The sequence below is a fragment of the Salmo salar genome, chromosome 07 (genome assembly GCF_965601325.2).
Source record: "Salmo salar chromosome 07, fSalSal1, whole genome shotgun sequence".
In the NCBI taxonomy this organism is placed as follows: domain Eukaryota; kingdom Metazoa; phylum Chordata; class Actinopteri; order Salmoniformes; family Salmonidae; genus Salmo; species Salmo salar.
The window spans coordinates 17,412,346-17,426,597 of record NC_138297.1 but is presented as its reverse complement, the minus strand read 5'-3'; the positions used below and the strand labels follow the sequence as shown (position 1 = coordinate 17,426,597).

The window sequence follows — 14,252 nt, the reverse complement described above, 5'->3', positions numbered from 1 at the left end:
AGGCCTACTTCTATGCGTGTGCATCCTTACTCCGACAATGAAAACGGGAAGACTGGAATAATAATATTGAATACATTAACAAATTCTCAGGAAATGATAGGTATTAAAGGTAAATGAACTACTGGTGATATGTAATGAGGAATTGATATACACTTAAAAATCAAACGCAAACAATTTACACAATTAAATTGGCGGGAGAAAGCGCATTCTGGAAAGAGAAGTCCATTGTGCATCTGGGCGCATGGTCAATCGAGGTCTGCATTGGCCATGAAGCACTTACGGTGATACGGCCTCAACAGAAGTCAGGGCATTCATACTTCTTGCGCTTTGCGGAGCAGTGCCGAGCTGTTGTCAAGGAAGTGAGTTTGTTTTCTACAGGATGTACCGCCCTATCAGTGTTGCCAACTAATTGTCAGGGTAAATTGTTAGAGGCAGGTTGATTTGTTGCTAAATGACGCTGTGATGTCATTGCCTGATAAAACTGCATCATTACGTAGAATACACAATAACGTCACTCAAATTGACTGGCCATCTCTGCAAAAAACATGATTTGACATTTGTTCAGGTACAGACTCCTACTCTGTTCTGTACAATTTTGATTGAGACATGTTGATTGATGTTGTAAGTTCTGTTCAAGATCAAACAGTCGTGACCAACTATATTCATTGGGTTTGGCTCGTCGAACCCATACTACTGCAGTCAGCCATCACGAGCTGAGCGCCTGCTGCTGACGTCACTCACAATGCACTTTTGCAGCCAGGCACGTGTGTTGTGACTGTGTGTGACAGAGAAAATCGTTCTTGTGTCATTTAGACAGAGCCCCGCATTGTTACAAAATGTAGGAGTCGCATGTCAATGTGGTACGGAGCTGGATTTGGCCTATGTCTGCCTCTGGAGGCTCCGCAATTGCATCACACCCGCCATATGGAGCCCCTGAACACATTTTCAGATCAAGCATAAATTGGTTTTTAGTCTAGGCCTCTGCAATGGATTAATCAGTGGTTCTCAATCCTGGTCCTGGGGACTCAAAGTGGTGCACATTTTAGTTTTTGCCCTAGCACGACACACCTGAATCAAATCATCAAAGCCTTTTGATGAGTTGATCATTTTAATAAGCTGTGTAGTGTTAGGGCAAAAACAAAAATGTGCACCCCTTTGGGTCCCAGGACCAGGAATGAGAACCAGTGGATTAGTTCACTAATCCACACATAGAGTAAAACAATCTTGGTTTACCAACAGCCTAATGACTAAACAATCGACCAGTCGACTAATTAGGGTCAGCCCTACTTGAGTCAGAGAGAAAATGTGGTGAACACAAATAAATCCATGTTTCGTAGACAAAAATATTCGGACTTGGTGACAATTTTGTATTTGCAGATTATGCCAGTGCATTATAAAGTTCATAAATATAGACATACATATTTATATAGGTAGATTTAAACAGTGATGGAAAAAGTACTTAAATGTCATACTACTTAAATGACTCAAGTAAAAGTGAAAGTCACCCAGTAAAATACTACTTGAGTAAAAGTCTGAAATTATTTGGTTTAAAATATACTTAAGTATCAAAAGTACATGGAATTGCTTAAATATACTTAAGTATCAATAGTTAAAGTTTTAATAATGAAAAATTCCTTATATTATGCAAACCAGACGGCATAATTTTTATTCGATTTTTTATTTACGGATAGCCAGGGGCACACTCCAACACTCAGACATTAATTTACAAATTAAACATTTGTGTTTAGTGAGTCCACCAGATCTACCAGATTTAAAATAACTAGTTCTCCTCATTGTACATTTTCCATCTTCCATTTAGCTAGCTGTTTTAGTGTCATAATGCAATTTATATACATACAGTATTTTACAAAAAGGTTATAAAAACATGGGGCTGTTCAAACATTTGATGTTTAAATCTAACTTGTCAAATGTGTGTGTTAACAGACACACTTTTTATTAGAGTGTGAAGTTCCTTCCTTTTTGATTCTATCCATTCAGTTATTTCAGATCTATAAGGGGCCGTCCAGGAGTGTCTAGCCCAAGGCTAGGGATTGATGTGGGAACGGGGCCCAAGCTCAACCCAAGTCTGTGATGGTCAGTGTCAACTGCTTCTCCTATTGTTTTCTCTTCTTCTTGGCACTTCCTTGATTAATTCATGTTATTGATTGGCCGGACAGTTAGTTTGATGCTGGAGGAGAGGAAAAAGAGGGGAAAACAGAGGAGAGAGAGCGGAGAGAGGAAGATAATGAGAGCGAGAAAGAGAGAGAGAGAGAGAGAGAGAGAGAGAGAAGGAGAGCGAGAAGGATAAAGAAGGGAAAGTAATGATTTAGGAGGAAACCCTCGAGGGAGAAAGTTGTTGAAGTAGACGGTTTCTGCAGACGGTGCAGTTCGGACAGAATGTCAATGGAGCAAGCTGCTCATTACACACACACACACGTGCGCGTAGACACACATGATGACACACCTGGTTTTCCAAGTCCAAATCAGACAGTGATTGAAAGTCAAAGGAAAATAAGCTAACAACAGAGCTGATGTTTAGGGAGAACCTACGAACCAAAGGAACCTGATGTCTTCAAAACGTAGAGACCTTATGTGGCGAGATGACTGTGATGAGTGTGCGCCCGTCCAGTGGGGAAAACACCGGGTACAGCTTCTCCTTGAAGGTGTCTGTAAATGTATAGATGTGTGACTTGGTCTCTGAGTTGTAGAAGGAAATCTGTCCTTCCTCATAGTCTAGATAGATCCCCATCCGGCGGGCCTCCAGACCCAGGGGCAGGGGCGTCTCAGGCTTGGTGCAGGCGTAGAATTGGTGGGTGCTGCGCCACAGGGTCCAATAGCCCATCTGGGGGCTCATGGGGAAGCGGCCATGGCGTTTGGCGCCCGCCGTAGTCAGGCCCACCCGCCAGTAGCCGTTGTTGGCTATGTCGACCTCCCAGTAGTGGCGTCCAGAGGCGTATCCCTGCCAGCCCAACACGCCAGGCCAGGCGTCAAAGCGCTGGGGACTAAAGGGCAGGTTGTCCTCGGATATGCCCTCCTGGACCTTTCGGTGGTCGTCGGAGAGCTGAAGCCATGAGTGGTTGGTCATGGGGTCAAGGGTCACGTCAGCTTTAGGGAGGAGAGGGGAGAGAGTTGGTTGAGTTGGTAGCTTTCTGAAATGTGCTGCACATTTTTTACTTTCATAATTTTAAATTACATTCTGTCATCTGTTTTCTATTCTATTCTACTTTTCCATGCTAGTAGCTATTACCATTATGTAAGCTGTACTTCAAGGTTTGGGCAAAATGTATGGAAAATGCTTTATATTTAATATTCTATTCATTCTTATTTTCTGTGCTTTTTACATTTTTTATGAATATTTTAAATGAAAGTACATTTCCAAATAGAAGGATAGTTACCTGATGCACTGACCATCCAGTTCCACACTGAGTTAGGGATGTATCTTGCAGTGCCTGCCTTCCAGGTGCGCTGCTTTGCAGACAGCCACAGATGAGCAATAACACGCTGAAAATAGGAACACAGGCGAAGAATTGGCATTAAGAGTTTCATTTTCATCTTTGTTTTTACTGTGACTTGAAATGTGCTGATCAAAGTGACACAGACCAGATCAACAGATTCAAATGCATACATGTTCTTGTCAACCCTGACCAACAGGCAGATCACACCTACAGAATACACTATGCTGATACAGAGGAAAGTATGACGTAAATGACATGCTAGACTGGCAGTTTTCTCGACATGATGTTTTATTGCACTATATCAAATGACCTGGGGCCTTATCACAAGGCGAAGGTACAGCGGACGTGAAGTTTAGACAAGACAACGGTCAATCGTTCACTGTATGGGTGATGAGATAGATTGGGCTGTATGGAGTTTGGTTTTTGGATGGCTGTCTTGTGATGTTCATTTAAAATGTTTTGTACTGTAACATATCCCAATATTATTACTTGATATTGAATTGAAAAAAATACTTTGATATGGTGGTTTAAATACTATAGAATGTCATTTAAAAAAATACCTTATCTAATCCATCATAATCTTGCCAAAGAACTTTACTTTTGCTCCTAATTTCCCTACCATTATGAATAAAGAAATAATACCTTGAGCAAATATTATGAAACAGAAACATGGAGAAAATAGATTACCGGTATGATTGGTTGAGTCGTAGATTTCCTGTGGACCAGGTAGGTAGCTAATCAGTTCTATGTGATAAGCCCTACAGATTCTGGTGGAGCATTGATCAGTGTCATGCTTCCACCACAAACCTTGTCACTATCTGCACACCTCTAACACTCTGTAGCCCACCCAGTTATGATTTTACAGCTTTATATCACTGGTTATGTAAGCTGCTTTCATAACACTTTAGGTAAGTAGGTGGGTAGAAATCAAATCAAGCTTTATTTATACAGCACATTTCAGACATGGAATGCAACGCCATGTGCTTCACACGAAAAAACAAATAAACAATGAAAATAAAAGCTGAAATATTTCCTACACAACAAACATAAATCATATATTTTTAGCTTTGCTTTTCCTTAGGATGTGGTTTTTAGTTGTTCCGTTTGTCATTTTGTTTTTTTCATCTTAAGATCTCTTAAATATGTCCAGAGTTCCAGCCCCCCTCAGGTTCTCTGGCAGGCTAATCCAGAGGCTGGCAGGCTGATCTGTTTCACCTGTCTTTGTGCTTGTTTCCAACTCCCTCCAGGTGTCGCCCATTTGCCCCATTATCGCCTGTATATTATACCTGTGTCTTCTGTCTGTTGCCAGTTCGTCTTGTCTCGCCAAGCCTACCAGCGTTTTTCCCTTACTCCTGTTCGCTCTAGTCCCCGTTTTCTTGTTTTCCCGGTTTTGACCATTCTGCCTGCCCTGACCCTGAGCCTGCCTGCCGTTCTGTACCTTTCGGACTCTGCTCTGGATTACTGACCTCTACCTGCCCATGACCTGTCATTTGTCTGCCCCCTGTTTTTGTAATAAACCTGTGTTTCTTCGAACTGTCTGCATCTGGGTCTTATCCTGAGTTCTGATACTCTTGGTTCTAGGCTTTGGGATAGTTAAAAGGCCAGTGCCAGAGGACCTGAGGGACCTACTGGGTTCATAACTTAAAAGTATGTCTGACATGTATTGGGCTGCACAATCGTGGATTGATTTAAAAACCAATAGAAGAATCTTAAAATGAATTCTAAAACTCACAGCCAGTCAGAGACCTTAAAACCGGTGTAATGTGTGCTCTCTGTCTGGTCTTGGTCAGTACCCGTACTGCAGCATTCTGTATGTTTTGTAGTTGACCAATGGCTTTCTTGTGTAGACCAGACAGGAGAGCATTACAGTAGTCAAGCCTGCTTGTAATAAGAGCATCGAAGAGTCTCTCTGTATCAGCCTGAGAGAGAAATGGCTGCACCTTGGCAATGTACTTCAGGTGGTAAAAAGCTATTTTGGTCACATTCCTAATGTGTGACTCGAAATTTAGTACAGAATCTAAAATAACACCTAGGTTTTTAACCTGGTGGAGGTATGTGTGTATAGACTATATCATTGTATTGCTGATTCTCAATCAACAGAAATGTGAATGTTTAAGAGGGAACATTGCTAAATAATTACAATGGATTCAGGGTACGACTTCAGAAAATAAAACGCTGTAAGCATAACATCACGAGTTGTGTTATGTTTAATGAGAAGACCCCTAATAAACTATTCAACTATGAAACTAATAAACTAGTTCTCCAATATATAGTGTTGACCTCTTTTGTGTGTGTGTGGTGTGTGTGTGTGTGTGTGTGTGTGTGTGTGTGTGTGTGTGTGTGTGTGTGGTGTGTGTGGGGGGGCCTGCGTGTGTCGGTGTCTGTAGCTCACCTTGCAGTCCTCCTTTAGCAGTGACCAGGTAATGAACTCCAGTAAGGGCAGGAGGTTGACCAGTCTCTTCTTCCTCAGGCCCAGTAGACGCAGAACCTTGCCGAGCTCATCGCTTTGCACCCCACAGCTCTGTGTAGACACAGACACATGGACGTTAATACCAAGTCATCTCTATGGGTCTCCTATTGGGCTCCCGAGTGGTGCAGCGGTCTGAGGCACTACATTTCAGTCCAAGAGGCATGACTACAGACATCCTGGTTCGAATCCAGGCTGTATCACAACCGGCCGGGATTGGTCCCATGGGCGGCGCACAATTGGTCCAGCGTCGTCCAGGTTTGGCCGGTGTAGGCGTCATTGTAAATAAGAATTTGTTCTTAACTGACTTGCCTGGTTAAATACATTTGAAAAAGAAATGACACTTTTTGACCTTTTACCCCTTATGCTAAATGGTCTGTTTTTGCTAGAAAATCTGCAGATAGCAGTTAACCAAGGCTGTTTGAATGTTAGGTTATAGAAATGACTATCATTAGGGAACACATATTTCCCCCATTTCTTTCCTCAGTAGTGTTCCTTTAACTCTTATATACATTTGTATCCTTGACACCTGATCTCTCACCTCTGAGGCGCTCTGCAACTCCTTGGCCCACTCCATGATCCTCTGCTGCACTTCCTCGTTAGGATCCTCCTCTCCATCCCTGTTTTCTTCCTCCACCACCATCTCACTTCTCTCCTGCACCCAGGGGCTTTTCTTCAACTCCTTGTCGACACTGGTGAGCTCATTGGCCCACAGCAGAATGAGTTTCCTGCTCTCCTCCAGACTGCGTTCTGTTCTTGGGTCTTTCAGTTCCTCAGGGGTCTCTCCTTTACTGGTGCCTTCCCTCACATCACTGCCACTCTGCAACAACACAAAACAGCAACAAGGTCAATATCATACTGTACATTCTCAATAGTGTGTATAGCTGTGTCACCTCAACCATCTTACTATTGTCATAGGAATGTCGTAGCAATACTGTGTTCTCCATTGATAGAGCACAGCATGTGATTTTGCGTGTAATATAGCTTGATTCACAAAGAAAACAGGCACAAGGCAAACATCTAGCCATGCGGTGCAAAACTAGATCAAATAAATGCAAAATGGGATGGTTGAGTGCGTTTTTCGTTTTTAGTAACCCTGTTCCCACCTGGCAGTCATACGCCAGCTCAGCACTCCCGACCCTGCCCTACCTCCAACCCTCACCTGGCCCCATTGTAAAAATCTCCCGTCCCTGTAATCATGTAACCTCCCCTTCCACCCTGGAGGGTTATCTGCCTAAGTTACATGGTTTGACTATAACCCTGTATGCTCCAGCTCAGCCCCACGGGGCACTGGGATGGGTTAACAGAGCTGTAAAGGGTGATAAGAATCCCTGTATCAGTACCCTCCCTACCCATCACCTCATTTAACTGTGTCATCTGTCTTGCTTAGCAACGCTTATCCAATATCGGTGAACCAACACTTGCACTTGACTTCCTCCCTCCCCCTTCTAGCTCTGACTTTGCTGGTAACTAATTTATTGAGGAAAAGTGTATTTACTATGCCTGTGATATGTGGTTGTCCCACCTACCTATCTTAAGATGAATGCACTAACTGTAAGTCACCCTGGATAAGTGTGTCTGCTAAATGACTAACATGTCAAATGTAAAGGTAGTAAACGAGCTAAGTTTGTCCCGCTAAGAACAATTTGGTTATGAGAATCAATACTTTTTCTTCTAGGAGGGAAAGTATTAAACGGTCCAACTGTCAATGTGTTGACTAACTAGAGGACAGTCAACCCTGGTGTTCAAGCTATATTAACATGGTGATCAACCCAAATGGGTCATTTCACCCTGTTTTACTCAAGAGACAGTTCTAAAGTCCCTTTGGGGCCAACAAACCCCTTTTTTTAAATATAAAAAAATATATATATTCCTTTCTCTGTAAAGGCACTAAATTAAATGTTGCATAATTATTGTTATGTGAATAATCCCTGACCTACATCTCCTTCATCGCACATCGAACTTCCCTGTGCATTTACTTATCCTTTGCCCTCACAATCCATAATTCCAAAGGTATTTTGCAATACAAAATATGGGGCAAATTAATACTACCGCTAATAGTATTGTTAATACTATCGCTAATACTATCGCTAAAGCTACCGTTAATACTATCATACTATAATGTTGGAAATCAATGTGCATCCCTGGTCTGTCGGGGCTGTCTCAGTTACTGCTTTTGTTTCCTCATCCTCTCACCACATCCCTCTCCCCTTGTTCTTTCTATAAATGTATGTCTCCCCTGTCCCCCCCACTCTCTTCCTCACTCTCTCCCTCTCAGGGGTCTACTTACCTTACAGACTTCGGCCACCTGCTCCTTCCAGTGGTTGATGAAGCGGACACACTCCTGCAGGTTGCGCAGGTTCTTCAGGCCGTTTTGACGAGGATGTTGCTACAAGAGACACATACGTACAGGATGAGCAGGCAAATGTAGAAAAACAGTACAAACACACATACAGGTAGAAGAGTACACTAATGAATAGAAAGACTTTTAAATGGACTGGATGCTCCCGAGTGGCGCAGTGGTCTAAGGCACTGCATCTCAGTGCTGGGGGGCGTCACTACAGACACCCTGGTTCGAATCCAGGCTGTATCACAACTGGCTGTGATTGGGAGTCCCATAGGGCGGCGCACAATTGGCCCAGCGTCGTCCGGGGTGGGCCGTCATTGTAAATAAGAATTTGTTCTTAACTGACTTGCCTGGTTAAATAAACAAATAAAATGTGATGCTGTGAGTGGATGGAGGTTTGTGTGTAACCTACCCGTAAGCGGTGTGTGGAGGGGGCGCAGCTCTTGGAGGGGCTGGTAGGGGCTGAGCTGTGGGCCTGGAGGTCTTCTTCAGGAAGGTTCCATCGCACCGCCCCGATGGAGTGACTCTGGGTAGAGCTCTCCAACTTCAGCTCTGGAGGTAAAACAGTGATAAAATTAGATTAGAGGGGTGGGGGGACACAGATAGATTTCAGAGTTAATTACAAGTGCCCCTGGCATGGGGGGGGGTGACATCCGGACTTTTCGGATTAAAACATTGTGAACTGACCGTTTTACGTACAGACCTGTGAATGGTATGAATGATTAAGAGACAAATTACTGACCTAGTTCATTAGAGGAAAAGTCTCCGGTCTTCCCTACACTGGGAGTGCTATATAGTACACAGAAAGTAGTAGATAGATAGTAGTGTTCTAAAATTGATTGATCTATACTTGTTTTTAATGATTGCCTCACTATTGGACGGTTGTGATGTGATTCGATAAAGATTGAATACCAGTTTGGAATCAATTCCAGATTCATATTACAACAATAAATAACTATCAATGTAGTCACGTTTAATACAGTGACAGGTAATTCAAAATAGTTCTAAACGAAGATTACTTGATTTGTGGTCAACTAAAAAAGTCACATGCAGAACACTTTTTCCCAATCTTCCTCGGTTCAGTGTCTGTGTTCTTTTGCCTATCTTAATCTTTTATTTTTATCGGCCAGTCTGGGATATGGTTTTAACTTTGCAAGTCTGCCTAGAAGGCCAGCTTCCCGGAGTCGCCTCTTCACTGTTGACGTTGAGACTGGTGTTTTGCGGGTACTATTTATTGAAGCTGCCAGTCGAGGATTTGCGAGATGTCTGTTTCTCAAACTAGACACTCTAATGTACTTGTCCTTTTGCTCAGTTGTGCACCAGGGCCTCCCACTCCTCTTTCTATTCTGGTTGGAGCCAGTTTGTTCTACTCTGTGAAGGGAGTAGTACACAGCGTTGTACAAGATCTTCAGTTTCTTGGCAATTTCTCGCATGGAAAAGCCTTTAGTTTCTCAGAACAAGAGTTTCAGAAGAAAGGTCTTTGTTTCTGGCCATTTTGACCCTGTAATCGAACCCACAAATGCTGATGCTCTAGATACTCAACTAGTCTAAAGAAGGCCAGTTTTATTGCTTCTTTAATCAGGACAATAGTTTTCAGCTGTGTTAACATCATTACAAAAGGGTTTTCTAATGATCAATTAGTCTTTTAAAATGATAAACTTGGATTAGCTAACACAACGTGCCATTGGAACACTGGAGTGATGGTTGCTGATAATGGGCCTATGTAGATATTCCATAAAACATCTGCCGTTTCCAGCTACAACAGTCATTTACAACATTAACAATGTCTACACTGTATTTCTGATCAATTTGATGTTATTTTAATGGTCAAAAAATGTCCTCTTCTTTCAAAAACAAGGACATTCACAAAATAGATGGTATCATGAGGATGGAAAATGATGTGGATATATTGAAGCAACAGCTCAAGACATCAGTCAAGAAGTTAAAACTTGGTCGCAAATGGGTCTTCCAAATGGACAATGACCCCAAGCATACTTCCAAAGTTGTGGCAAAATGGCTTAAGGACAACAAAGTGGCCATCAAAGCCCTGACCTCAATCCTATAGAAAATTTGTGGGCAGAACTGAAAAAGAATGTGCGAGCAAGGAGGCCTACAAACCTGACTCAGTTACACCAGCTCTGTCAGGAGGAATGGGCCAAAATTAACCCAACTTATTGTGGGAATCTTGTGGAAGGCTACCCAAAACGTTTGACCCAAGTTAAACAATTTAAAGGCAACGCTACCAAATACTAATTGAGTGAATGTAAACTTCTGACCCACTTGGAATGTGATGAAAGAAATTAAAGCTGAAATAAATCACTCTCTCTACTAATATTCGGACATTTCACATTCTTAAAATAAAGTGGTGATCCTAACTGACCGAAGACAGGGAATTTTTACTAGGATTAAATGTCAGGAATTGTGAAAAACTGAGTTGAAATGTATTTGGTGTATGTAAACTTCTGACTTCAACTGTATATATACACACACACACACACATATATATACACATATATATGTGTGTGTGTATATATATACACTGCTCAAAAAAATAAAAATAAAGGGAACACTTAAAAAACACAATGTAACTCCAAGTCAATCACACTTCTGTGAAATCAAACTGTCCACTTAGGAAGCAACACTGATTGACAATCAATTTCACATGGTGTTGTGCAAATGGAATAGACAACAGGTGGAAATTATAGGCAATTAGCAAGACACCCCCAATAAAGGAGTGGTTCTGCAGGTGGGGACCACAGACCACTTCTCAGTTCCTATGCTTCCTGGCTGATGTTTTGGTCACTTTTGAATGCTGGCGGTGCTTTCACTCTAGTGGTAGCATGAGACGGAGTCTACAACCCACACAAGTGGCTCAGGTAGTGCAGCTCATCCAGGATGGCACATCAATGCGAGCTATGGCAAGAAGGTTTGCTGTGTCTGTCAGCGTAGTGTCCAGAGCATGGAGGCACTACCAGGAGACAGGCCAGTACATCAGGAGACGTGGAGGAGGCCGTAGGAGGGCAACAACCCAGCAGCAGGACCGCTACCTCCGCCTTTGTGCAAGGAGGAGCAGGAGAAGCACTGCCAGAGCCCTGCAAAATGACCTCCAGCTGGCCACAAATGTGCATGTGTCTGCTCAAACGGTCAGAAAAAGACTCCATGAGGGTGGTATGAGGGCCCGACGTCCACAGGTGGGGGTTGTGCTTACAGCCCAACACCGTGCAGGACGTTTGGCATTTGCCAGAGAACACCAAGATTGGCAAATGCTCCACTGGCGCCCTGTGCTCTTCACAGATGAAAGCAGGTTCACACTGAGCACGTGACAGATGTGATAGAGTCTGGAGACGCCGTGGAGAACGTTCTGCTGCCTGCAACATCCTCCAGCATGACCGGTTTGGCGGTGGGTCAGTCATGGTGTGGGGTGGCATTTCTTTGGGGGGCCGCACAGCCCTCCATGTGCTCGCCAGAGGTAGCCTGACTGCCATTAAGTACCGAGATGAGATCCTCAGACCCCTTGTGAGACCATATGCTGGTGCGGTTGGCCCTGGGTTCCTCCTAATGCAAGACAATGCTAGACCTCATGTGGCTGGAGTGTGTCAGCAGTTCCTGCAAGAGGAAGGCATTGATGCTATGGACTGGCCCGCCCGTTCCCCAGACCTGAATCCAATTGAGCACATCTGGGACATCATGTCTTGCTCCATCCACCAACGCCACATTGCACCACAGACTGTCCAGGAGTTGGCGGATGCTTTAGTCCAGGTCTGGGAGGAGATCCCTCAGGAGACCATCCGCCACCTCATCAGGAGCATGCCCAGGCGTTGTATGGAGGTCATACAGGCACGTGGAGGCCACACACACTACTGAGCCTCATTTTGACTTGTTTTAAGGACATTACATCAAAGTTGGATCAGCCTGTAGTGTGGTTTTCCACTTTAATTTTGAGTGTGACTCCAAATCCAGACCTCCATGGGTTGATAAATTGTATTTCCATTGATTATTTTTGTGTGATTTTGTTGTCAGCACATTCAACTATGTAAAGAAAAAAGTATTTAATAAGATTGTTTCTTTCATTCAGATCTAGGATGTGTTGTTTAAGTGTTCCCTTTATTTTTTTGAGCAGTATATATAGTTATATTATATATCTCAGTAAGGAAAAGGGACAAGTACTTACTAGACACCTTCAGAATGCTCTTCATTTCGAAAGTTGCCATCCTTAGTCCTGTATGAACATAGATCGCCTCCTTACAAAATATTCCATATGACAGTTGAGGCCACCAAAGATTTAACTTATTTATCCATATCCACATGTTGAATTGTACAAAATTGACGGTCATACATCAAATATGCTCAACTTAAAACTGAAAGTCTACAACCAAGCTTTGAATATACATTGAAATGATATACACATACACAAAATCGAAATGCAGAACTAAAAACAATGACAGGTGACATTGTTAAAGCTATGAAAAGTACTTCAGTAGATACTTTTCATAAATATAATCTTTATCACAATTAAAACGAAACATGACAATGGGTTTATCATTACATTAGATCAAATGACAAAGAATAACACATTTGAGATAAAAATGAAAAAGAAACCAAAATCCTACCCTATGCGTTAAGGTCGGTCTGGTGCGTGTTCTTGGTAGTTGGTACAGAAAATCCTCCCAAGTCTGCTGTTTTTGTTACAGTGCTTGCAGTTTGATCTTTGGACTTTTTTATGGTCCTTGGCACTGAGATGGAGGGGGGGGGGGACTGGACTTTTCCGCAAGGATATAAAGTATAATCAGTCTACCTTCCTAGCTATCACTGTTAGCTTTACCAAGGAGAGAGTGCGAGATATTATAGCGATAAGGGGTCACGAAGATCACACGCTGATGTGATGCGGATTCACCATCTTTGATGCTATATTAGTGGATCAATCATGAGCAACTATACACTTCTGCCCGTACAGAACAGTATCCCAACTTTCATGGCTAAATTAAAGGATTGTATTTTGTATGAATCTCTGCTCTATCCCTAACATAGTCTTATTTAGAGATGGCATATACATTTAGGATTTGAGTCATATTCTGGTATTGGAAAAGAGGGTCCCTTATCTTGTGTACACTCATACTTGATTCTCCCATGATGTGGCTGCTCTCTCCATTCATCCATCCATTTCAGCGACAGTAATACGGTTGGTTAGAAACGAGGGAGAGCCACACAAACAAACACTTCTGCCACCTCACACATTAATAGGCTTATCACAGGCCATTCATTTAGTAGACCTTACACGCATCCTTACGTCATCGGTGCCGCATTGTGACGCAAACTATAAGCTATGATAGAGTAAACTTTAATGTTGCTTTATGATGGGTCTCTCTCTGTTGAATAAACAATCATAACTGCCACGTTGGCATTCCCTGATCTGCTAAATAATTGCCCTACTTTTACTAAGACCAATAGGCAATAGGGACCATACATTTTAAATCATATGGATCACAGCTGAGAATTTGCTTTGGCTCTTCGCATCATACTGACCAATCATCACACAACTGAATATTTCACTGTTGCCAGGCAAAGTGTCAGGAATGACCCAGAAATTGATCAAGGTCTTGTGGATATGTTTTCATAAGTGAAAATTGTCTCTGTGTGTGTGTGCACATAGCCGTGGGAAGGACTATGAAAGGCACTACTTTGTGAAGAAAAAATAAATACAAATCTTTTATTTTTTTTTAAATATGATTTTTCAGGGGGGGCTGCAGCAGCGTCAGCATCCGCGGGCGGCTGTGTGTGTGTGTGTGTGTGTGTGTGTGTGTGTGTGAGATCTATCCATCTGAGAGACCGGGAGTGCGTTGAGTGTTGGTCGCTCATACGTCAATGGAATAATTATTAGCCTAATAATCGCCAGAGTCCAATGTTCCAACTGAGACCAACAGTCACCTCCACTTCAGGAGAAACACCCAGTCCCCAGTGAAAGACAGTCATTCAGAAAGTATTC

The 14,252-nt window shown here is 42.7% G+C and overlaps 1 protein-coding gene across 1 annotated transcript; it reads right to left on the bottom strand.

Annotated features, from left to right (window-relative positions):
* Positions 1-2,277: 2,277 nt before the first annotated feature.
* On the bottom strand, positions 2,278-12,960 carry LOC106608697 (uncharacterized). Its single transcript, XM_014206803.3, has 8 exons — positions 12,880-12,960; positions 12,441-12,488; positions 8,682-8,821; positions 8,213-8,311; positions 6,464-6,742; positions 5,848-5,976; positions 3,396-3,501; positions 2,278-3,105 (listed from the first exon to the last, which is right to left on the bottom strand). The coding sequence occupies exons 2-8, from the start codon at positions 12,478-12,480 to the stop codon at positions 2,573-2,575; spliced, it is 1,326 nt and encodes a 441-aa protein (XP_014062278.1). The 5' UTR covers positions 12,481-12,488; positions 12,880-12,960; the 3' UTR covers positions 2,278-2,572.
* Positions 12,961-14,252: the final 1,292 nt, after the last annotated feature.